At 47.2% G+C, this 26,740-nt stretch overlaps 2 protein-coding genes across 3 annotated transcripts in view; one reads left to right on the top strand and one right to left on the bottom strand.

The window, feature by feature from the left end:
• The window catches only part of LOC148509067 (natural cytotoxicity triggering receptor 3 ligand 1-like), a 32,157-nt gene extending 26,300 nt beyond the window's left edge, over positions 1 to 5,857 (bottom strand). For both annotated transcript variants that reach the window (XM_088443668.1, XM_088443670.1), the window contains exon 1: positions 1,968 to 5,857. In XM_088443668.1, coding sequence (XP_088299794.1) covers positions 1,968 to 2,025 — 58 coding nt within the window. In that variant the 5' untranslated portion in view covers positions 2,026 to 5,857. The remainder of the gene's footprint in view (positions 1 to 1,967) is intronic.
• A 7,998-nt stretch (positions 5,858 to 13,855) lies between these two features.
• USF2 (upstream transcription factor 2, c-fos interacting) overlaps positions 13,856 to 26,740 on the top strand; it is a 38,460-nt gene continuing 25,575 nt past the window's right edge. The window contains exon 1 of the mRNA XM_088443640.1: positions 13,856 to 14,600. Coding sequence (XP_088299766.1) covers positions 14,554 to 14,600 — 47 coding nt within the window. The 5' untranslated portion in view covers positions 13,856 to 14,553. The remainder of the gene's footprint in view (positions 14,601 to 26,740) is intronic.

Below are 26,740 nucleotides of genomic sequence, written 5' to 3'. Positions count from 1 at the left end.
TGGCCAACCTGTGGCTCTCCAGCTGTTGTGAAACTACAAGTCCCAGCATGCCCTGCCACGGTTTTGCTATTAGGAAATGTTAAAACTGTGGCAGGGCATGCTGGGACTTGTAGTTTCACAACAGCTGGAGAGCCACAGGTTGGCCAGGCCTGGTCTAGTGGATAGGGGCCTTTATGTACTCCCTCTTAGTTAGACCAAAGGATGGGAAAATGTCTTCTTAAAATTATTTCTAAAATGAGACCCTTGCACCAGAGACTCAGCTTCATATCTAGTTTATTTATTTAAACTTTATAAATACAGTAAAATTCCTTACCTGACACATGCAATGTGGCCTTTTTGGGGGGGTAGTTGGCATAAGCTTGCTGTCCTTGCCCCTTGCGAGGTGTGAGCTCTTGACAGTAAAGTTTTGCCCCTTTAGGTCGCTTAGGTGCTTAGTACAGAACTGTTGGTGCACCTTAGGGAATCTATCTAAATATATTTATTTTATATTATATATATATATTGGAAGGACCAGAGCACGCTCCCTGGGTCAAAGTTCTGCCCAGTGTACACAACAGGAGGTCCAACCAGGAGCCTAACCCTCCTAAAACCTGTCCAGGATCCAACTGGACCACCACGCGTTGGTTTTATCCCAATTGGTGCAGGAGTGTCCGAATGGATAACCAGACAGACAAACAGACCAATGAATTTTATATATAAGATTTGTCGCTATGTTGCAACGTGGTCTAATTGCTTACTTTTCCGATACTAAATAACTATGTAAGATTTCCCAGGTTTATGGTGCATACACATGGTCCGATTTTCTTAACGATATGAACAATGATTGTAAAAATTGTTCAATCGTTCATATCATTGACATGTAGGGTATGCATCGACGAACGATGAGCGTGCCCGCATGTCAGATAACGATATCTAATATCGACTGTGTTTGCAGTCAGATTTTGATGATTTGATTCATTTAAATACTGTCAGAAATCGTTCATGGTTCATGAAATCATTAATATCGTTTATCGTTCATCTAGCAAATCTGACCGTGTGTATGCACCATTACCTTGAGAGCTGTGAAAGATATTCGCCAACAAACTTTTCATTTTAGATATATTTATACATACACACACACACAGTACAACGAAAGCGCTCACAGTGTGAACCATCAGTACTTTTTACCCATTGCCCTAGTACTGTGCATTAAACTATACTGAAACTTTGGGACTATAGTTACTGCTCCCGTGTTCAATACTCCACAATGTGCCGCCGTAATGTTCAGCTGCGCACTATCGCTTATTACAGTAAGCAAACTGTTTGTTTCCTTGCGCACCTCTACGGGGTGCGAGGAAGGATGAGCAAAGATACATCGCCGCGCGGTGCCTTTGCTACCGGTGCTCAGACGCGTCGCTGAGAATTGGAATCCCCCGGTTTTTCTGCCTAGCTTTCTTTATTTGTTCCATTTATTCTCTAAATACAAGAATCCAAAAGCAATGTTATCAGTGTTATAATGTCACATACTTGGAACACTGCTTGGACAAATGTTGTTGTCGGCACAGTAATGGGTACGGTGTATAAAGGCTAGATATACAGTATGTATATTAATGCTGAGGTAAGGAATAAACAGTGTTTGAGCAAATAAAGACACTTATATAATGTGGGTCAGTCATTTTGGCAGTTTTCCACCATATTGACAGATCACCGTCAGGGGTATATTTACAATAAAGTGCAGGGTTGTTGGAAGTGGAGATGTTGCCCATAGTAACCAATCAGATTCTAGCTATTATCTTCTGAAAGGTGCTAGATAAATGTTACGTAGAATTTGATTGGTTGCTATGGGCAACATCTCCACTACTAAAAACCTGCACTTTAGTAAATATACCACTCAGAGTCAAACATTGGGTTGGGGTAGTATATGTGCCATGACAGGAAATTCTGTACCCATAGCAATAACTCCTAATACAATATCCCTGATCACTCACCTGCTGGAGGTAAATATGCCAAGTACAGAATCACGATGAGCCCACGTTCCTGATCCATCACCAGTCAGATAGAGCCTTCACTGATAGTCATCGGTCTATGAACCATCCGGCACATATTTAGAACCCAAGTCTGGGGAGGCGCCAATGGAGGTGCATGGTCTCTAGCGTCTCCAGAGTGACGTCTCACTGTGGTTTCCCGATTTCTGCTGACACTGACAATATCAGACCAAGACCCAATTTCACAGATACCACAGTGGTCTCAAATAATACTGCTACCACACGTGTGCCTCGTGTCTCCTGCTCTTGCACAACTAGTACCTTAAAGGATTAGCAGAAATAGAGTAAAAGAGAGATATAAACATTAAAATGAATGACTTCTATCCAGTCATTGTGAGCTAAATGTTCCTTTGGCACAGATTTTCAGCACTAGCTTTGTGGATGATACGAGATTAGACCTCGGTCTGTGAATACTTCCCCGGATGACGCCAACAGTAAATCCTTTCTAATCTAAATTGTTTTTTTATTCATACCTATTTCACTTTATTACATGATAAGAGATCAGGTTTTTTTTTTTTTTTATTATAACACACAGACATTTCTAAAGATAGAATGGCATTAGTAACAACCCAGGCAAATAGCGCAATGTATAAGAATGGGGGTTAAAGCAATTTGCTGTATGCATGGCATTTTGGGGGCTGATTCTCAGCTGGGAGCAAAGCAAAAAAAAAAAAGGAGTAACTGCACCAGGATAAACCATGTTGCAATACCAGGGTGCAAATAAAGTGTCTTGCAAAAGTATTCACACCCCTTTGCATTTTTTATGTTTTGTTGCCTCACAACCTGGAATTAAAATGGATTGTTTGAAGGTGTGCATCATTTCATTCACATAACATGCCTACAGCTGTAAAGTTGTGTTTTTTTTATTTTGTGAATCAAACATTCAGAACATAACAGAAAACAACAGCGTGCATAACTATTCACGCCCCTAAAGTCACTACTTTGTCGAGCCACCTTTTGCGGCAATTACAGCTGCAAGTCCCTTTGGATAAGTCTCTATGAGCTTGCCACATCTTGCCAATGGGATTTTTGCCCATTCCTCAAGGCAAAACTGCTCCAGCTACTTCATGTTGGATGGTTTACGCTTGTGAACAGCAATCTTCAAGTCTGACCACAGATTCTCAAGTGGATTGAGATCTGGGCTTTGACTAGGCCACTCCAACACATTTAAATGTTTCCCCTTAAACCACTCGAGTGTTGCTTTAGCAGTATGCTTCGGGTCATTGTCCTGCTGGAAGGTGAAACTCCGTCCCAGTCTCAAATCACAGACTGAAACAGGTTTTGCTCCAGAATATCCCCTGTATTTAGCACCATCCATCTTTCCCTCGACTCAAATCAGTTTCCCAGTCCCTGCTGCTGAAAAACATCCCCACAGCATGATGCTGCCACGTTTCACTGTGGGGATGGTGTTCTTGGGGTGATGGGATGTGTTGGGTTTGCACCAGACATAGCGTTTTCCTTGGTGGCCGGTTACATTTTAGTTTCATCTGATCAGAGCACCTTCTTCCATACATTTGGGGAGTCACTCACATGCCTTTTGGCAAACTCAAATCATGTCTTTTTATCACTAAGTAATGGCTTTTTTCTGGCCACTCTTCCATAAGGCCCAGCTCTATGGAGTGTACGGCTTATTGTGGTCACATGCACAGATACACCAGTCTCTGCTGTGGAACTCTGCAGCTCCTTCAGGGTTACCATTGGTCTCTGTGCTCTATGATTAATGCCCTCCTTGCCTGGTCTGTGAGTTTTGGTGGGCGGCCCTCTCTTGGCAGATTTGTTGTGGTACCATGTTCTTTCCATTTGATGATGATGGATTTGATGGTGCTCCAGGGGATCGTCAAAGATTTGGATATTTTTTTATAACCCAACCCAGCATTGGGCTTCTCCACAACTTTGTCCCTGACTTGTTTGGAGAGCTCCTTGGTCTTCATGGTGTGATGCCTCTTGCTTAGTGGTGTTGCAGCCTCTGGGGCCTTTCAGAAAAGGTGTGTTTATACTGACAGATCATGTGACACTTAGATGTCACACAGGTGGACTTCATTTCACTAATTATGTGACTTCTAAAGGTAATTGGTTACACCAGAACTTTTGAGGGGCTTCATAGCAAAGTGGGTGATTACATATGCACATGCCAATTTTCAGAATTTTATTTATAAAGATTATTTTTCATATATATTTTTCTCATTTCACTTCACCAAATTAGACTATTTTGTGCAGATTCATCACATAAAATTCAGATTAAAAAAATAAATAAATTACAGATTGTAATGTAACAAAAAAGGTAAAAAGCCAATGGGTGTGAATACTTTTTCAAGTCACTGTACATCCATTTTTTGTTTTTTTTTGCATGCATGCAGAGTAAATACTTCCTGCTTTTGCATGTAGCCCATAAATGCTGCACAGCTTTATACCTACAATGGAATTTAGTTAGGAAGATAGTGTTAGATTCAGCAGTGCACGCTAGTACCTGATCGCAGATCCCTGATGTTCGGGTATCTGTGCATGCGCAGTACCCATTCTACGCATGTGCAGAACGGGTCTGCGATCAAGCAGGCAGTACGGCAGCAGACTGTCAGGGATTGACAGTATGCTGACGTTTCTGGGCAGCTACGGCATCCGTTTCTCAAAACGCAGGCGTGTCATCGCCGTTGAGGGGGGAGTGGAGGGGCAAGGATCTGTCAGCTGACAGAGATTTCCTGGTCTCTTTTATTCATCTGCAGCGGCCGGCTTGCATGACCCAATGGTAGCGCAGGACATCCAAGGATGCAGCTCGGATCATGTTGGTGCTATCGCAGTTGTTGACATGGTAGCAGCTACGATAGCCGCTGGGTCCGCAACTGAATCACCCCCTTAAAGGTGGGTACACACCTGAAAGATATCTGCAGATGATGGTCGTTCATACACACTGAACGACCATCATCTGTGCTGCAGCGGGTCCCGGCGGCCGGGGGCGTGGCCTAATCGCGGACCGCGTGGCCATGCCCCTTTGAGAAAAAAAAAAACATTTGCGGCACTGGGGAGAGGGGCGCTGTGTGCCCCTCAGCCTGGCGCACAGCCAATGGGCCCTTTGGCATAGAAGACTGCTCGGGCTGCTGCTTTAGCAGCCTCAGACAGCCTCTCAGTGCAGCCCAGCACACAGCAGCGTGTGCTGGGCTGCTGTGGATGGGGAGCTGTGCTGGAGTCAGGTAAGTAGTACCCGCTCGCGGCTCCCCCCCCCTCTCTGTACCCGTGTACGGGCGATCAGCTGATCGCCCGTACATTGGCTATGCAGCACAGCCAATGCGATTTGTCTGTGAATGACGTAGTGATCGGCCAATGTGTACCCAGCATTAGGCTCATACACACTTACGGTAGCAATATCGCTCATGAAGCATATATTTAAGTGTTTCCCCTGCACTGCCAGGCTCAATATCATTAAACGACATTGAGCATACACACTGAACGATATCATACAGTGCCGGCACCCTCCCTCATTCCCGAGCTTGCAGAACCTGACGATATCGTCAGGTTGCCCTGCAAGTACGAGCGATGAAATACATTGTTAATGATCCGTGGGAACGCGCATCGTTAACGATATTTTGTGTACATATGGACGATATCATTCAATTCATCGTCATCAGATGTGGTCATTCATTTTGGAGAGACTCACTCATAATTGGAGTTTCTATACTCTCATGGGGCTCTATTAGTTCTTGCCATTCGGTTTTAACTAGAGATGAGCGGTTCGGATTCCACAAACATAGGGGATCCGAGTCCACACGAACCCTGTTCGGGTGTTCCCCGCCTAACTCGGCCGGCGGCCGCCTGATGTCGGATTCTCGCCAGAGAATCCGACATCAGGGCTCCTCGAGTGTAGGGCAGACCGCTGTGATAGCGGTCTGCCCTACACAGAAAAAACACACAGCCGCCAGGGGCAGCTGTGTGTTTGTTACAGCAGCCAATGAGAGTCACACAGACTCTCATTGGCTGCTGCACGGAGGGAGCCGGTTGGAGCTCACTCAGGAGCTCCGTCTTCCAGCTCCCTCATCGCGTGGCAGCAGAGCGGATGGCGGCTGGAGTGGGGATACAGGCAAGTTTTTTTTGTGTGTATGGGGGCCTACTACTGGGGGCCTGCTTATGGGGCATACTAATGGGGCCTGCTAATGGAGGGCATACTACTGGGGCCTGCTTATGGGGGGCATACTACTGGGGCCTGCTTATGGGGGCCTGCTAATGGGGGGCATACTACTACTACTACGGGGACTGCATAGGGGGCACCACTACTGGGGGCATTGTGTAAGGGACACTGTTGCTGTGGGCATTGTGTAAGGGACACTGTTACTGTGGGCATTGTATAAGTGGCACTACTACTGTGGGCATTGTAGAAGGGGCATTACTACTGTGGGCATTGTGTAAAAGGGGCACTACTGTGTCATAACATAAATAATAATTACTTTATGGTGTAATGTGAATCAGGGGCACTATGGGCCTGATTCAGACCCGCTCGCAAGCGGGTCGATGTTGGCCCAGTGCGCATGCGCAGGACAGAGGCGGCTCCGTTGTGTGCATGCGCGAGACCCGGATAGCGATGGGCAAGCCGTCGCTCAGGGTTTCGCTACAAAGGGCCGTGCTGTCGATGGTGAGTGACAGCACGCTCCCTTTGGTGGGCGTGGCTGCCCAGACGGAGGTGTTCCCATGGGAACAAGTGATGTCAGTGGGAGTGCTTTTGGCTCTGATAGAGCCGAAAGCACTCCAGGGCTTGCGGCAACGAGACCCTACCACAAGGGTCTCGTCACAAGCCCGATGGTCGCTATGATCTTGACCATCGTGACCATCTTCCTGGCCGCTCGCTATAGCTGTGGGTGGTCACCCACAGCTATACAAGCGGCCAGGAGGCCGCTCTAAAAATTAAGAGGGACGGCCCTGATTCAGAGCGAGCGCTCTGTCAGAGCGTCCGGCTCTGAATCAGGGGCACTATCTGCGGTGTAATGTGAATAAGATTGTGCACTGTGACTCCTTGGGCCGTAGCCCACTTTGTAAACAAGTACTGTGATTCTGCTGGCCGTACCCCACTGGGTGGGTGCACTACTTTTCATTTCTGCCACTGCTGTGTGGCAATGTGTCATAGATGTGCTTTATACTGTGGTGTCTGTGTCGTTGTGCCGCTGCTCTGTCGCTTTGTAACCAGTCAGCTCACTGCAACCTTTGGCCAATAATGTTGAAAACAATATTATAAGCTGTGAGGTGGTCTAAATTGACTGGAAATTAATGTTATTGAGGTTAATAATACTCTAGGAAGAAAAAAATACCAATTTATGCGATTTTAGCTTTTTTTGTCAATTTTTGTAAAAAAATCCAAGTCCAAATCCAAAGCCAGTCACCACAGTTTGGCAAATCCAAAGCCGGACGATGGATTAGAACCAAATCCAAATCCGGCAAAAATGGTCCGGCGCACATCCCTAGTTTTAACTGAATACAATGTATTTACATTTGTAGTATTTCTAGCTTTTTACATGTGAATTCTTTGTGTGATTTGTGCTTACGATTATATTCAGACATACAATTTCTATATGCAGATTTATTTTGTCTTACTGTCTGAGATACCTTAAACAGTTGCTAACTATTTATATTCTGGGTATTTTTGCATTTATTGTATCATTATAATAATCAGGCACTACTAACAGTTCAATGCACTTTGCCATCGCTTTTGTTGTTATTGAATACAAGGCTTATCTTATTGGTAATGGACGCAGTTTCAGGTAATTGAGGCTTTGGTACTGGCTTGCAGTTTAGGGGATTTTTTATTTTTTTTTACATGTTACCCTGCGCATTAAAGCAGAGAAAATTCTGATTCTCCAACCTGGCTGGTCCTACTATGTCAGGTAATGGCTGAATCAGGAGACTGCTAATGTCCCCCGTCCCTGTGAGTGCTGCGTTCACCCACTGGATTGGGAAATTACAGGTGAAATCTTTTATATATGACACCAACACACAGTATTACACAGCACTTTACAGACTCATTTGCATCAGTCCCCTCCCCAGAGGAGCTTACAATCTACATTCCCTGCAACATGGAAATGCACATACTAGGGTAAATTTAAACACAGGCTAATTAATCTACCAGTATGTATTGGGAGTGTGGGAGAGAACCAACTCAAACACATGGTGCACATACAAACTCCACACAGACAAATCCTTGGTTAGAATTTAATCAATGACCCTAGTGCTGGTAGGCAGCAATTCTAACCACTGTGCCACTTTATCAACCCACTCATACTGTAAGTCCACCCAAAACAATATTTTTTTTTTAGCACAAAGTTACACAACCTATGAAATGCACATGTTGCATACCCTCACAGCAAGTAATTCAGATATATTATAAAATACAGGTATGCATCACTGGCCTTCTAAGCTGTACCACATCCCAGACTAGGGGGTATATTTACTAAAGTGAGTGTTTTTAGAAGTGGAGATGTTACCCATAGCAACTAATCAGATTCTACTTAACATTTAACTAGCACCTTCTAGATTCTAGAAGATAATAGCTAGAATCTGATTGGTTGCTATGGGCAACACCTCCACTTCTAAAAACTCTCACTTTAGTAAATATACCCCTAGTCCTAGACAAATCAACGTAGGGGTTATAAACGTTAAGGCAGAGCAAGTTGGGACTTGTAGTTCCACAACAGCTGGAGAGACGATTTATATCTGCCTCTGAGGTAGTATAGTTCTATGTATATAGCACAATGTGTTTGTGGTGCAGTAGATTGAGAGATGCTGGCGTAGATGTGGGAGGACTGTAACCTATCTCCGAGAAGCAGTTCCTGTGGGCGCACAAAATACAATTTCTCTTGAAAAGAGGGTAAAAAGTTGCTGACAGCGAGAGAATTTGGGAACAGCGGCCGTGTCAGTGCTAAATATACATTATGTACACATTTCCCCTCTGCAGATGTGTTCATCGATTTAAAGGCAAATAGTCGCTAAAAGGTGTGAGACATAGTGATCTAAACATCACAGCTCAGAACCACATTGGGAAATGGGTACAATGAGTAATGTAACAGTGGCATGGAGCCCGGGCAACCAGCCCAATAGCCCACTTTTCTTGGTCAGGTGAGTCTTTGCCCAGGCCTGTCAATCCTATTACTGTTTGCTTGCTCACCACCAATGCCGGGTACATACTATACGATGTCGTTCGATCTGGAACATCGCCTAGTGTGTACCCGCTAGGTCACTGACTATGCGCGCTCCTGCGCATCGTCGTTGGACCTGCATGCAGATTCAACAGGCGACCTAGTTAGCGAGGGCCAAGCTGCTGAAAGCAGCATGGTCCCCCGATCTCGCGCCATCGCTCCCGGCATCGCCAAGTGTGTATGCACTTGCTGATGCCGGCACCCCGCCGTTAACGAGGTCGGTACACACTAGACATCGTCTAGTGTCTACCGGCCTTCTCAGTCCCTGCCGTTCCTATACAACACAAGATTTTGGGCTGTATTCAATTAGTTTCATGTCCGCAAAAAAGTTTTGCCTGCCCGACTTTCCGCCTACATCGCGTTTTTTGGACATGGAAACTTATCACGCGCGGCTCCGCTATTCGCCCTATTTAAATCTAAACCACGCAAAAACGGCAAGTCGTGATGTCAGAACAGGCGGAAAGTGCTGTCAGAAATGGGGAAATCAGCCTGAACCCCCCAAAAAGATGCACTAACATTGGGGATGAATGTAGTAGTGTACTAATAGCCCTAATAAAAGTGTTTGGGGTACTTACGTTGTTTCAATAGCTTCTAATTAGCGTCTTTGCACAAGTGGTGAAGAATGGCATTAATGCTGGGCATACACTATACAATTATCTGTCAGATATCTGTCCAATCTGGCTGCTTGGAATGAAAACCTGGTAATATATGGGAGCAAATGACAGTCGACCATTTGCTCACAAACACTGGAAACAGACAAAAATGGTCGTTCAAATTGGTTAAAACACACAAATTTAACCAATTTTAACAATTGTTTTTTGTCCGTTTTCCAGTGTTTAAAACCATATGATCGACTGTCATTTGCTCCCATACATTACCAGGTTTTCATTCCAACCAGCCAGATTGGACAGATATCTGACAGATAATTGTATAGTGCATAAGAACTCTTTGCTGAAAATCAGTAGTCCTGTCAAATTTGGGGTATCTGAAAATGGGTGCTAGCATATTTTAATGTCTATAAAGTGAAGTTTTAATAAAAGTGAAATTCCTCCGTCGTACAAGCACCTGCAACCCCAAAACACTTGGCCCCTTCTTACAGCTCCCCCAGAACCTTATTTCGCTAGTTTTTGAAGTTGTCCCCCTTTTGAAGTACATTTTTGGGTTGTTACGTTTTTTTCCAGGAATTTTTTGGCACAGTTGTCCTTTGGGGGCCTGTTCCAAGGGTTCTGAGTGGTTTCCCCACCTTTGTACCCCAAAATAAAAAAATTGCACTTATTTTCTCCTGCTATTCAGAGGTGAATCTTTTTCGCCTATCACATTGCATTGACTCCAGCGTATGTGAAACCCGTCTGGAATTGAATACGGATACGTTCTCCCCCACGCGAAAAGCCCCGATCCGCGATACTTTTACGCGGATCTCGGCTTTTCCCGTCTAATTGAATACGGCCCTGTGTGATCTTAAGGCACCCATACAGGGTGCGATATGCACCTTGCGACGCGACGGCCGATCCGATGGCCGACATATCGGTCGGTCCCCACACATGGAGCGATCCGCTTCCCGCCTACATAGCGCTGCATGGGATCGTACATGTAAGTACGTGCAGCATGTATGAGCTGGAAGAGCGATCCCACGGGTGCGCATACTGGCCGTTATCATGCCCACACACGGTATGATATAGCAGCGATATTTTACCAATCTGTCGGATCGGCAGCTATATCGCACCATGTAGGGGGGCCTTTACAGTGACTTAGGGGTCTACTTACTAAGCCTTGAAAGGAGATAAAGTGCCTGTGACATGGCAGTTAGGAGCTGATTGGCTGGTACCTTATCTCATTTCACTTTATCTCCAGCCAAGGCTTAGTAAAAAATAGACTCTGAGTAATATCACAGAAAAACTCGGCCATATGCCCCAGTGATGACTTGGGGATCTTCCGGACATTCCGGCGGTGTAGGCAAGGTATACTAAATAGCAGAAAGTAGAGCATGGGTGGGCATAAAACGGCCTGTGAGCTGCAAGCAGTCTTCCTCAGGACCGTCCCTCTGCCACGCTGTACTCCAAAACCTGCATGCAGAGGTTAAAGAAGATTGATATTATATTTCTGGTTTTCTTATGCAGTAAATGCAGATATGGCGATCCTGCATCCCATCCAAAGGATTGATCTGGGACCAGCGATTGTTCATCTCAATGTATAAAACCTGCTAATTGGCCCTAGATGTGGAACAACTGCCCACTCGACTCAGATGGTGCAGGCAGGCCAAGCTGACAATGGCAACCTGGGCGAGTCAACCTGTCATTGTTGTGGAGCCATAAGTCCCAGCATGCCCTGCACACACACAAGTCACAGCATGCCCTGCACATACACTACAAATCCCAGCATGCTCTGCACACGCACACACATCACGAATCCCAGCATGTCCTGCACACGCACAAGTCTCAGCATGCTTTGAACACACCATAAATCCCAGCATAACCAGAACACATGACCCAGCATGCCCTGCACACACCCCACAAGTCTCAGTATACACTGTACACCAGTGTATCCCAAACTTATTGCTCAGGCAGCACTAACAGTGCATGTTTTCCATGTCTCCTCACAGAATCACAAGTGAAGTAATTAGCTCCACCTGTGGTTCTTTTAAAATGTGTCAGCCAGTAATGACTACACCTGTGCACCAACTAGGAAACATGGAAACCATGCCCTGTTAAGGGGCCTATCCATTAGCAGATCTTGGTGAAAGACAAAAGATGTATCTTTTGAAAATTCCTGGGTCTGCTGTGACAGATATCTGTCATGTACATGACAGATTTTTGCAAACGATGAACGATATTGCATGACATCATTCTGGGAGTGGATTCTTTTTTTCTGTTTCTATTCATTAAAAAAGTCGTTCGTCGTTTACCGCGACAGATATTTCTAATATCTGTCAGCGATAAACAATAATTGACCAACATGTTGGAGAGACAAAAAAACGAATTTGTCGGCCGCGGGAATGCGCATTTTTATCATTCAGAGCCTATCCATTAGCAGATAAATTGAACGACTGAACGATAAATCGTTCATCGTTCAAATTTATCTGCTAATGGATAGGCCCCTTTAGTGCTGGGTACACTAGACGATATATTTGACAATTTGTAATTTCGAGGCGAATCAAAACCAAAAATTGTCCACATCGTACAGTGTGTGCGCTCTATTGAACGCTCCCATGCGTCGGCTGACAACCATGCTTCTGGATGCGGCTGGGGAACAATATATATTGGGCGGTCATACATGGACCACCTGATATATCGTCCAGTCGCATCTGCTTTTGTGAGCACACACATCGTCTAGTGTGTACCCCAGCTTTAGTGCTCCCTGAGGAACGAGTTTGGGAAACACTGGTACTGTACACACACACAGGTATGAGCATATACTGTACACACACCACAAGTCTCAGCATACACTGTCACACTCACAAACACATGCGACACAAACTGAGGGCCTGATTCAGCAAGGAATGCAACTGCGAATGCAATAGCGATTACGCACGCAGTACAGCTGCGATGGTATGCTAATCCCTTGCCATCGCTATTCCCTCGCAGCATACACAAGGACGCCCACTTTACTTACCACACATCCATAATGTTTAGCAGGACTGCAAAACCATCGGTACAATCGAGAACCATCGCAGCCTCACGCACACTCGTACAAGCTCTGACCTCACTCAGGAATTACTAACTTCATTGCATGCTATCGGTCCTCAGGCTGCGTAGGGCATCGCAGTGGATAAGCCTATGCATGCCCATGAAACAGCGTACAAATGCACTGGTGCCTTTGCATTCGCCCGACCCCCCCCCCCCCCCGTCACCACCCACAAACAGCACTTCCTGTCAATCACTCTGCGATGGGTCTGCGCAGTCACTACGATCGCAGTGGTATGCAGTTGGGAAACCGGCTGCCTTAATACCGACAGCCGGCTTCCCGGCTGCTTTATCCTGACGTGGGATAAATGACCTGTCATTAACCCGACGCCAGGCGCTGCGAGCGGACAGCCGCGGGGGGGGAGAGGAGTGTTAGGTTTAGTGCACTCGGGGGGGGGGACTTAGGGTTAGGTACCCCCCCGGGAGGGTTAGGCTAGGGGAAGGGGGGGGTTAGGCAACGCCGGGGGGAGGTTAGGGTTAGGCACCCCCCCCAGGGGACTTAGGCAGCGGGGAAGGGGGGGATTACGGTTAGGCACTTAGAGGGGGGATTACGGTTAGGCTCCCCTAAGGAGGGTTAGGTTAGTTTATACTTACCTTAGGGACGATCGGGATCTCCAGCGCTGTCGGGCTGCTGCTGCCGGGAATCGAACTGCCGGCCATGCGGCAGCCGGGATTCCATACCGATTCCATTGCAGTGGCTAGTTCACGATGCACGCGCAGTACGCAACAATCGGCCAATGGCGTGCGCATTAGCAGCTGCGTTCCCTGCTGAATCAGGCCCCGAGTCTGCACTCCCATAACATTGCAGCCAATCATGTGACACAAACCTCCCCCCCCCTCCCCCATGACGCAAAACTGACAGCTCCCGCCCCCAAAGGGCGGAGCCAGAGTGCGCGCTCCCCCGTGTGTCCCTTTGTTCGAAGGCGGCGGCGCGCATGTGTGTTTTGCCGCTCTCCTCATGAGCGCGCACAGTGTGCTTTCGGGAGTCGGGAAATCTCTGTGTGTGAATAAGAGCGAGTAAAAGGCAGCGAACTAAACTATAACGTGTCATATGAACTGTGTGTGTGCGCCCGGTAATAACATAATACATGCTGAGAGGGAGCGGAGCCTCTCCCGCCCGCGGCACTCTCTCTGTCGCAGCATGTGTGTCGGGCCCGCCCGCAGTGACTTTCTATAACACATCTATGCAGTAATACAGTAATGGCAGACAGCTCTGGGTAGCGGCCCCGTGTCTAGGCAGCGTCCCTGATCCCATGTGCCGTACACAGAGACCCAGCGCGCTATAGCCTGTGTGCGCTGCTGCGTGTGTCGGGCCCGCCCGCTCCTGCTGTGATCGCTCTGTGTCTCGGGCCCGCCCGCTCCATCGTCCGTCCCTCCCGCTCCTGCCTCCGTCCTCGGTGCTGCTGCTGTCCCGCCCCGGCCGGTCGGTGCTGCTGCTCGGTGTGTCTCCCCGCCGCCGTGTGTCTCGCCGCTGCCTCGCCTGGTGCTGCTGTGCTCTCCCCGCCTCCCTCCTCCTCACGTGTCCCGGCGGCGGTGCAGGAGAGGCAGGGAAGGGATCCCCTCACATGACCCGTCTGTTTGTCCCCGTGATCAGACCATCCTGCGGCCGGGCCTCCCGCCTCCTCCTCCCCGGGCCGCGCCGGGCCCCGGCCCCGCACGGCCGCCCGAGACCCCCGACACATGGACATGCTGGATCAGAGCCTGGACTCCGCCACCGCCGCCGTCAGGTGAGAAATCCAGCCCCGGGCTGCGGCCTGTACTCTGTCTGCCCCAGTGTGTGTGTGCGGGGAGGGGGGGACCTGGCTGACATCTTCTCCCCCTGTGTGTATACATCATCCTGTACACTACATGTGTGTATATATGTGTGTGTGTGTGTATATATATATATATATATATTATACATCATCCTGTACACTACATGTGTGTATATATGTGTGTGTGTGTGTGTATATATATATATATATTTATTATACATCACCCTGTACACTGTATGTATATAATTGCATTTGCACCATACATTAAATTAGTGCACATTTCATCTGTCACTGTCTATACTATATACCATGTGTGTGTGTCTATATATATATATATATATATATATATATACTCACGCCCGTTAGGCGATATTTTAATCAGATTTCATTATTTAACTGTTTTGCTAGTGGACATGAGTGTTGGGGGAACCCATTACTTTTCGCCCATATTGCACCCAAATGCACCTGGTATAGACGCGTACACCGGTGCCTGACTGTTTGCGGATTTCTGCTCCCCACCTCAGGAGCAGAAATGATGGGCACTCGCGACCATTAGCATAAACAATTGAATAGCTCTTGGTCACTTTAGACGGGAGATGGGGCGCCCAAAAGCAATTGAATTCCCCCCAGTGTGTGTGTACAGTAGCGTTCCCGCTAGGCTGTTTTAGCGGGGCGCGGCGCCCTGCCCTCCAGGAGGAGGGCAAAAAGCACCCTGCCCTCCAGGAGGAGGGCAAAAAGCGCCCTTCCTTCACAGCCTGCGGGAGCCGTTCTCACCCGCAGGACGCAGTGTCCCGCGGGTGGAGAAACATGCGGTGATCCGGTCACTGCCGGAGAATAGACGCCGGGCGCATGCGCCCCGGCATCTATTCTCCCTGTCTGCAGGGCTTGGGGGCTGCCCGGCGTGTCCGTAAGTGCCAGGCACGCCCCCAAGAGTGACGAAAAGGGGACGCGTCTTATAGACACGCCCCCTTCTCGGTCGCGCACGGGCATGCCCTCTCTAGCTCCGGCGCCCTGCCTCCCGCCGGAGCTAGAGGGGACACTATATACAGTATAAACACATGTGGGCGGAATTCAATTCTCTCCAGCCCCTATCGCGCCCGACGGAGCTATTCTATTCTTGCTCCTGTCGGGCGCGATCAGCTGCCAAGCGCTACACTTCAGCTCGCAGCCCCTGGGGGATGAGAGCTGAAATGTGCGAAAAGTGACATGTTTGGGCACCACAGAGAATGCTGTTTACCGCGACTAAACATGTCATTGCGCTGGGTAAAATGCATCTCCTGACTTAAGTGCCGGGTGCGATGCAGACACCTGAATAGCTCTGGGCGCTCATTCCCGGCTCTGCTCAACATCGCATTCCCCACTATACTGTGAGCGTCGCCTATATTACATAGTGTATATCTCACCTGTCATAGTATATACAACTATACTTTATATTATGCTGAATATCTATTTCTGTCACTTAGTATACATTACATTATACATGCCGTTCCCTACCTCAAAGCGTTTCACCTATGGTAAACATGCAGTAGGCAGGTCCACCTCTGTGTATAGACATAGGGAATTATGTATGTGTGTATATATAATATATATATATATTTGCAGTCTGTACTGTAAATGATATGGCTGGTGAGAGCCACTGGTGACTCCTGTGACCACATAAAAGCAGGGGGAGCTTTGTGTACAGGCCAGAGACATTGTCACCGCATATTATTGTATTAATCCTTATAATACACAAGTGCAGTGATAACCCCAGATTATCAGCCCCGGTTGCCAGAATTCAATGTATAATTATACAGCTGTTACCATCAATTGTGTATTATACACACATAGGTCCAATCTTATCAGGCTATGACGTCTTGTAAGCTACTTGATACTGGTTTACAGACTGACACAAGCTTGGATACCCTTGTGGTTCCATTTACAAGGTTGGGGTAGTTATTGCTAATTATATATAATATATATTTGTCTTTGTATCCACTATACTCTTCTTAATACACCAGGGTGCCTATAACCATTCCACCAGTACATGTCAGTAATTATTTACACGTCCGCTTAGACTGACGTGATTCCAGTATGTCTGTACATGTACTAATGCAGTACAGTTCCTGGATATTACAATAATGTGTATCCAGAGAGGCCTTGGACTCATGAGTATATATTTGTGTTAGCTTGTTTCTCCAATACTGTACATAGTACTGATAAAGTATCTCTCTGTGTTTATATCTAGCAGCATACAGAAGTAGATACATGAATTGCAAGTGTAGGATTATAAATGTATGTGTCTGTAAGACAGGGATGCAGGACTGTAATTAGTTTATATCAATTTTGGAAGCCAGAAAACTGTTCAGTTCATAGGGCTCAATTCAGGTAACTCTCCCCTGTACGCAAGGAGGGCGAGTTGCCGTTGCAACTGCGTGTAAGCGCAGACAACGGCTTCTGGGAACAAAAATGCATGAAGCCGGCAGTACCGAAACCCAAAGATGGAAGAGATTACATGAGTTTACTATTTTTTTTTTTTTCCTTTTGGATTATATAGATCCATAATAACACCTGAGGGAATCACATACTAGTCCAAAAGACACAAGTCCACGTCTAATGCTGGGCACACACTGTGACATCCTTCGTACATCTGACAGTACTGTTCAGTGCGTTGGCTCGCGTGTACACATGATATATCTGTGAATGACGTCGTTCACAGATCTATTGGGGGCAATTCAGTTGTTTTGGATTCCTCCCGCTGAGAGTCTATTTAAATAGGCTCCCAAAGGAGCAATTCGATTGGTTCTCGGTTCAGCCGCCCATTAGTATTTACCGCACCTGAAAGCATCGGGTTTCCCAACTAACAAAGTGATTAGGGCGCCCAAAACAATGGACTTTATACACATTTCTTCTCGCACCTCAGGAGGCTGCGAGAAGATATTGCCCCCCCTCCGTCGCAGCTGTAGGCGTCTGAACGGAGCAACAATTGAATTGCTCTGTTGGGTGCCTATTCGTATAGATGCCCAGCAGGGGAGCATCCAAAACAATTGAATCATAGCGGTGTAGCACTGCAGATGCGATATATCTTGCAGATATATCGTGCGCATATGCTAGTGTGTACAGTCGACCCACTGGGCTGTAGGAACTGCCGACGTTTACATAACTGGGCGGGAAAATTTAAATGCCCGTCCAGATGTAATGTCTGGCAAGAAATATTGAGCGGCGGATTGAGTGTGTGTGCTTACCAAATCGGTCCGTTGTTCTGCGTGACGGTCGACCGGCCGCTGGGTCTCAAATGTGTACCCAGCATCAATTGCTGCTATGGAGTCCTGTACTTTGGATACACTACACAAAGTAACTTGTTTAATTTTCAATTTATTTTAATTATATAAAATTTCCTAGGTATTGTTACTAACGCAAGAAACGTCCGATGCTTTACTGATCCTCGCTGCCAGCGCAGTGACGCGTGTTGTGCAAGATCTTATTTACGTTTGAAACAATGTTGAACACAAACGTATAAGGCGTCTTTCCTTAATATCTTAATTAAGACTTACCACTTCCTCTTTCAGTGTGTTTTCTCTCAGATGTTACTAATATTACTCACAGCTCCAATTCTCCCATGTACAAAGGACTACAACGTCCTGCCTTATTTGTAATGTGTTTTAGCTACTTTGTCTACTAGTAAATTTGTCGTTTCTCGTTGTGTCCCCTCTTGTCATTCTTAATGTCTGTGTCTCTGTTGTTTAAGTGGGTCATTCAGATACGGACACGATGCATTATTGCAGAGCATTTCTGTATGTGGCAGGAAACTAGCAATTTCACGTTCTCAGAACTTAAAAAAATATTTCTTCTTTTTTTTTATGTCATGTTGAACGATATAATCACAATAATCTTATTTCTGCAGTAGCAGGGCATTGCTGCCCAGATCAGAGACTTTCTAACTACACCCTGATATTTAATGCTGGTTTGTGGTCTCTAGATCCCTATTTTGACCACAAAGAGCCAGTTGAATAGCGATGAAACGGGGTTGCGTTCAGGCAATTGGTGCATGTGTATAGAGTATTTCTAAACATGGTTTTATATCTTCTCTTCTGATTGGTTACGTAGGAAAGTTGTTGTCTTTCAGTGGCCTGGCTTCCTGGGTAAAAGGTATTGAGGACTAATGCAGGGAACCACATACGGCTGATTACATAAGAGGAAGACACATTCTCCATCAGTTAGTCTATATGGCACTTGCACAAAGTAGTCACAAGACAACAGTTGCGCTTTTGTAAATAACCCTTACTGAATGCAGCACGTCTATTTTCCTATTGCCCGGCAGTCTTCATTTTTTTTTATTTTTTTTTTGTGATTTTGTGTACAACTGCAGAAATACATAATGTATTATCCTTACGATTCATACCTTGCAGAAAGGGTAGCCAACAGGCGGCCCTCCAGCTACACATGCTAAAATTGTGGCAGAGCCTGCTGGGATGTGTAGTTCCACAGGAGCAGATGGTCTATAACATGTTTGACCAGCCTGTCACTCTCCAGCTGTCATTAAACTACAAGTCCCAGCGTGCCCTGCTACAGTTTTGTTATTAGGGAATGCTAAAACTGTGGCAGGGCATGCTGGGACTTGAGGTTTCACAACAGCTGGAGAGCCACAGGTTGGCCAGGCCTAGTCTATAGTGTTTATTCAATCAGCCTGCACCTGTAACAACCCATGCAGTTCCTCCTTTCTGCCCGGGGTGCCACCCTCTGCTCTGGTGCTTCTATTCTAGCACGCTCAGCTGGTGCAACAAACTGCTGATATAGTGTGCTAGAAGCACCAGAGCAGAGAGCAACACTGCAGACAGGAAAGAGGAACTGTATGGGTTGTTACAGATGCAGGGTGCTAGAATGAACGCTAGGGCTGCATGTTGAATGCCCCCTGCCTTACAGTTGCTTATACATATCCATACGAGATGGTGCTATATTTCTGTGTGGTCATTTATAATCATACCTTTAAAGATGGTGGCCACATGCTTCCATCACTGCTCCTCCTCTGTCAGTGACCGTTATAGGTTCTGAAATGGGAATAACTATGCAGAGAAGCAGATGTGTATCTCCTGTTCTCTGCCAGGTGACTGGATCTTTATAGTAGTGGCATGTCAGAGTGCTAGCTCCTGAGCACATGGAATTTATTAATGCTGTAAATAGAGGTAATGTATTGGCATCTACTTGATTCTTCAATGTGTACCCTGCGGAGAAAACGCTATTATGATTTAGGAATCTAGGTGGGTGACCCACTTGGAGGCTCGGCCGTGACGTGCCACTCAGGAACAGCACATGGCACCAGTTTTTCCGAGCACCCCATGGGAAACTAGCGATGTGATGCTTGGCAGCATACCGCCTCTAATTGAATAGGCTCCGAAGAGTTAATGGTCACACAAACGCTGCTCTGGTATATTGGCTGATAGAGCGCTAGGTCTCTGCTTCACTAGCAGAAGTAAGAATGGGCACACGAGAAGTAACCCATACAAAGAGATGCATTGACAGATTGCAAAGGGAAATAGCGGATTGTGAACGTCCTTTGCATGGGTTATCGGTGTGTGGTTATCTGTATCCTCCACAGTCTGACTATAGTCACACTACTACACCGGTCTCTGTACTGTTACTATGTAACACTAATGTCATGCAAATCCCCCTTTGTGCACCCAGGTTTCTTCCTGCCACGTATCTTATTAGTGTCTAGTATGAGAGCTTTAACGTGGCGATCCTGTAAATATTACTTTGTAGAGTGAAATATACGTTTATGAAAGTGTTTGTACTAGTTTGAGAAGTGACCCAGTTTGTAATGGTATTCTCCTGCACACACGTGGCGGGATGTAGTTAAAATACCGAAGGCCGGGACGGGTTGAAATCCCGGCATCGGAATCCCGACCCAGGATTTAACATACACGGCTAATCCCGATGCCAACCCATAGACCGACGCTGGCATACCGATTTGAAGGTAAGCCAGGGTGCCCTTAGCTGTTAGCCGCGGAATGCGGGGAGGGTTAGCTTTAGGCACCACGGTGGGGTTAGAGTTAGGCTTTGGGGGGGAGGGGGGGTTAGGCCTCAAGAGGGGAGGGTTATGTTTAGGCACTAACAGGGAGGGTTAGGGTGTGTGGTGTGAATGGTTAGGATTAGGGTGCAAGAAGTTAGGGTTAGGGAGAAGGGGGAGGGTTAACTTACTTACCCAAACCCTGTAGGGATTCCCAGCATCGGGATGCCAGCGTCGGCATTTTGACAGCAGGCATCCCGACTGCCGGGATTTCATACCCAACCCCTACGTGGCCTGTGAGTGGAGTATGTGAGCATATAGTAACCTAGGTGGTCAGTGGGCCACTCGCCATGTCACAGAGTAGCAGTCATCTTCTGCGGTGTAAATGTAATAAGAAGTATTTGATAATAGAACATGACCGATGGGTGGTCTGTGTTATCCGCTCACTAGCAGATGGGTGCAGCTGGGTGTGATGGGAGAAGTTGCGTTATGCTAGAGCAGCTCAGTGTGCGGTATTATATTGTATCTGCCAATATTAACCCGCATCGCTAATGCCACAGAGTTTTATGTCTGCTAAACTACTTACATTGGTCTGTGTGGCGTTATTAAAATGAACCAGTCTCCTACATTACAATCGAGGTTGCCGGTTTGATGACCGTATTCAGCCTGTCATTTCACTAGGGACCGATGGCATTACTGAGGCATTGTGAATGTAAAGGCTGTATGTTTGTGTAGCACACAATATAGCAGTTTCTACTAGATGAACTGGTTTTAAATGTAGCTCCTAGCTTCTACCTCGTCACATATAGTTCCGATCTTTAATGTTTATCTGCGTACACTACCTGTCGTGTATAAAACATCTACGTGCCATGAAGATATGCTGGGTTTTTTTGGGTGCCTGGGAAAAGTGAGCACAAGTCCTTGTTTTTGACCGTACAACCCTTTTACTAATACTTGTTTATATATAAAGCAGATCTACGCAGCTTACAGCTAAAAAATCAACTGTTTATCAATAGGTTAAATAAGAACTCCATGGAAAACTCTTCCCTTTCCCCCCTGGAGTCATAAAACCTGATGATTTCCAAACCCGGTACCCCGCAGTTTGGGAGAGTCTTGGCTGCCTCCCCTGGAGCCTGCAGGATTACAGCCTGGAGAAGCGCTGGCATAAATGTGCCTGTGCAGGCGTGACTTTTATCAACAAGAAGTTGGAGAAGGATTTAGGGCAAGGTCAGGCGGGGATTTTAGAACACTGTGGTTTTCCGTCCAGGGAAAGACTGTGTTTAAAAAGACAGAATATATATTTGGTTGGAGGGAAAGTGAGTGGGGATTGCCGAGTCCCTGCACTGCTGTGATTGGAGCAGCGTTGCCTATTCTATTCTATTTAATGTTACACAGACTGAGCATATCCTTCTGTAATACCGCGCTGGATCCTAAGATGCACATCTAACCAAGCCCTTATGCTGGAGGATTGGCATTGTATCACCAAGTTTCTGTTGCACCTTAGCTCGGGGAAGAAGTTTTATTTTATAAATATGTGTATGATAAGTGACTCCATGTCCTGAAGCTTGCAGTATAAGTTGTTTCATGTTCTTATATCTGGTACTTAATGAAGGGATCCCACTTGATATATTTGCAGTTTGCACTTGAATAAATTAACACTAATATTTCTCCTCTCTGCAAAACTATTTTGCGTTCCCCAGGAAGTGATAATGTGGCCACGTAGTGCCCCGTTTGGATGATTATCTTCCTGTTAGGGTGTGTATCAAGACTGTAGCGAATTAATATGTGGTGCATGAAATGTACATCTGATTGTACTGGACAAGTCTGTGTGAAATGCACCAATATTTGCAGACTATACTGCCGTTTCCCCCCATGTACTGTGGAGGCAGCCATACTGTGATTATGTACTGAGTACATTACAGTAAGCTAAAAACCTGTAAGTTGTGAGTATTCTTTCACATGGGCAAAATACTCGTAGCTGATTGGTTGTAATTGTCAGAGTTTAAAAGCCCAAAGTTGAAAAGCCCATTCAGAGATAGACGCTAATTCCGTCGCTTCTGTGTACACAGATGTGTGAAAGTATGCAAATGTCGCAGCTGCTGGGATATGTACTGAGACGCCCACCTGCGGTTTTGCAAATCCAAGCGACTGCATACACAGGCGTAATATCTATCATAGGTCCTTCGATAATCAACCTGATGCGCAGCATGTCCGCGTGTACCGAGACGCCTGAGCCATGTTATCTGCATAATGGATTGCCGTCACATGTTGCAACATGCCCCAACAATAATTGCAGCACCCCTGCATTTTTGCCACCCCTCCCTCATTATCTCCCCCCTAACTTTTTCCAGACTGTCAATCCCACTGCGGGGAAAAAGCGACTACAGGAATGTATCTTGACGCGTGCGCAGTGCTACTTTTACGATCGGTCAGCTGCAAACAAAATCTAAATAGCGTACATCTCTGAATGAGGCCCACGTCCACTTGGTTGTTCATAAATGCAGAGAACTGATTATTTCTTCTGCCCTTAGATTAGAAGGTGGTGCCCAGGTGTGCTAGGAATGAGAAGTACATGTTACCCCATGTTATAGTATACTATAATGTTATCGATTTTGCTTTTCGATTTTGTGGTCCATTTAAATTGACTTAAATCTTATCAAATCGACTTTTTGTTTTCACTGTCAAAATCCCACATTTACAAAGATTCGATGCTGGACGATGTTGACTAGTGGTTTCTTCATCTGTTTTGAATGTCCCTTTCTAAATCGAACTTAAAATGTAATTCAAAACCGCATTGCAGACTTCCTCATATATTACTATTAGTCCAAATATACCACAAGCAATACAAAGAGCAAAAAAAAAAATGGTTACTAATAACACTGGCAGACACCCTTGCAAAGTGACAGAGTTTTGTGGAGGAAGCAGATCTACAGTAATTAGTTAGACAATGTCTAGGTAGACACCACATGTTAGACAGTGAATAGTTCGACAGGGACAAAAGTCAGACACACTAAAGTTAGAAATGTAAAAAGGTCGATCGGGTTAAAAGTTCAACATGAAAATGATCGGCACAAAAATGGTCGACACATTTTTTTTATTTTTAGGGTTAGGCACTTAGTGGAGGGTTAGGCACTTAGTGGAGGGTTAGGCACAGGCACTTAGTGGAGGGTTAGGCACAGGCGCTTAGTGGAGGGTTAGGCACAGGTGCTTAGTGGAGGCTTAGGCGCTTAGTGGAGGCTTAGGCGCTTAGTGGAGGCTTAGGCGCTTAGTGGAGGCTTAGGCGCTTAGTGGAGGCTTAGGCGCTTAGTGGAGGCTTAGGCGCTTAGTGGAGGCTTAGGCGCTTAGTGGAGGCTTAGGCGCTTAGTGGAGGCTTAGGCGCTTAGTGGAGGCTTAGGCGCTTAGTGGAGGCTTAGGCGCTTAGTGGAGGCTTAGGCGCTTAGTGGAGGCTTAGGCGCTTAGTGGAGGCTTAGGCGCTTAGTGGAGGCTTAGGCGCTTAGTGGAGGCTTAGGCGCTTAGTGGAGGCTTAGGCGCTTAGTGGAGGCTTAGGCGCTTAGTGGAGGCTTAGGCGCTTAGTGGAGGCTTAGGCGCTTAGTGGAGGCTTAGGCGCTTAGTGGAGGCTTAGGCGCTTAGTGGAGGCTTAGGCGCTTAGTGGAGGCTTAGGCGCTTAGTGGAGGCTTAGGCGCTTAGTGGAGGCTTAGGCGCTTAGTGGAGGCTTAGGCGCTTAGTGGAGGCTTAGGCGCTTAGTGGAGGCTTAGGCGCTTAGTGGGGGGTTAGGCGCTTAGTGGGGGGTTAGGCGCTTAGTGGAGGGTTAGGGTTAGGCACTTAGTGGAGGGTTAGGGTTAGACACTTACTGGAGGGTTAGGGTTAGGCACTTACTGGAGGGTTAGGGTTAGGCACTTACTGGAGGGTTAGGCCCTTACTGGAGGGTTAGGCGCTTACTGGAGGGTTAGGGTTAGGCCCTTACTGGAGGGTTAGGGTTAGGCCCTTACTGGAGGGTTAGGGTTAGGCCCTTACTGGAGGGTTAGGGTTAGGCCCTTACTGGAGGGTTAGGCACTTACTGGAGGGTTAGGGTTAGGCACTTACTGGAGGGTTAGGGTTAGGCACTTACTGGAGGGTTAGGGTTAGGCACTTACTGGAGGGTTAGGCACTTACTGGAGGGTTAGGCACTTACTGGAGGGTTAGGCCCTTACTGGAGGGTTAGGGTTAGGCCCTTACTGGAGGGTTAGGCCCTTACTGGAGGGTTAGGCCCTTACTGGAGGGTTAGGCCCTTACTGGAGGGTTAGGCCCTTACTGGAGGGTTAGGCCCTTACTGGAGGGTTAGGCACTTACTGGAGGGTTAGGGTTAGGCACTTACTGGAGGGTTAGGCACTTACTGGAGGGTTAGGCACTTACTGGAGGGTTAGGCACTTACTGGAGGGTTAGGCACTTACTGGAGGGTTAGGCACTTACTGGAGGGTTAGGGTTAGGCCCTTACTGGAGGGTTAGGCCCTTACTGGAGGGTTAGGGTTAGGCACTTACTGGAGGGTTAGGGTTAGGCCCTTACTGGAGGGTTAGGGTTAGGACCTTACTGGAGGGTTAGGCCCTTACTGGAGGGTTAGGGTTAGGCACTTACTGGAGGGTTAGGGTTAGGCACTTACTGGAGGGTTAGGGTTAGGCCCTTACTGGAGGGTTAGGGTTAGGCCCTTACTGGAGGGTTAGGGTTAGGCCCTTACTGGAGGGTTAGGGTTAGGCACTTACTGGAGGGTTAGGGTTAGGCACTTACTGGAGGGTTAGGGTTAGGCACTTACTGGAGGGTTAGGGTTAGGCACTTACTGGAGGGTTAGGGTTAGGCACTTACTGGAGGGTTAGGGTTAGGCACTTACTGGAGGGTTAGGGTTAGGCACTTACTGGAGGGTTAGGGTTAGGCACTTACTGGAGGGTTAGGGTTAGGCACTTACTGGAGGGTTAGGCCCTTACTGGAGGGTTAGGGTTAGGCACTTACTGGAGGGTTAGGGTTAGGCCCTTACTGGAGGGTTAGGGTTAGGCCCTTACTGGAGGGTTAGGCCTTTACTGGAGGGTTAGGGTTAGGCCCTTACTGGAGGGTTAGGGTTAGGCCCTTACTGGAGGGTTAGGGTTAGGCCCTTACTGGAGGGTTAGGGTTAGGCACTTACTGGAGGGTTAGGGTTAGGCACTTACTGGAGGGTTAGGCACTTACTGGAGGGTTAGGCACTTACTGGAGGGTTAGGCCCTTACTGGAGGGTTAGGCGCTTACTGGAGGGTTAGGGTTAGGCCCTTACTGGAGGGTTAGGGTTAGGCCCTTACTGGAGGGTTAGGGTTAGGCCCTTACTGGAGGGTTAGGGTTAGGCCCTTACTGGAGGGTTAGGGTTAGGCCCTTACTGGAGGGTTAGGGTTAGGCACTTACTGGAGGGTTAGGGTTAGGCACTTACTGGAGGGTTAGGGTTAGACACTTACTGGAGGGTTAGGCACTTACTGGAGGGTTAGGCACTTACTGGAGGGTTAGGCACTTACTGGAGGGTTAGGCACTTACTGGAGGGTTAGGCCCTTACTGGAGGGTTAGGCCCTTACTGGAGGGTTAGGCCCTTACTGGAGGGTTAGGCCCTTACTGGAGGGTTAGGCACTTACTGGAGGGTTAGGGTTAGGCACTTAGTGGAGGGTTAGGCACTTAGTGGAGGGTTAGGCACTTAGTGGAGGGTTAGGCACTTAGTGGAGGGTTAGGCACTTAGTGGAGGGTTAGGCACTTAGTGGAGGGTTAGGCACTTAGTGGAGGGTTAGGCACTTAGTGGAGGGTTAGGCACTTAGTGGAGGGTTAGGCACTTAGTGGAGGGTTAGGCACAGGCACTTAGTGGAGGGTTAGGCACAGGCGCTTAGTGGAGGGTTAGGCACAGGCGCTTAGTGGAGGGTTAGGCACAGGCGCTTAGTGGAGGCTTAGGCGCTTAGTGGAGGCTTAGGCGCTTAGTGGAGGCTTAGGCGCTTAGTGGAGGCTTAGGCGCTTAGTGGAGGCTTAGGCGCTTAGTGGAGGCTTAGGCGCTTAGTGGAGGCTTAGGCGCTTAGTGGAGGCTTAGGCGCTTAGTGGAGGCTTAGGCTTAGGCACTTAGTGGGGGGTTAGGCACTTAGTGGAGGGTTAGGG

Source organism: Taudactylus pleione, unplaced genomic scaffold, assembly GCF_031769625.1.
Source record: "Taudactylus pleione unplaced genomic scaffold, aTauple2 ptg000332l, whole genome shotgun sequence".
Taxonomy (NCBI): domain Eukaryota; kingdom Metazoa; phylum Chordata; class Amphibia; order Anura; family Myobatrachidae; genus Taudactylus; species Taudactylus pleione.
Note: the sequence above shows the minus strand (reverse complement) of the source record. Positions and strands in the feature narration are given on the sequence as shown.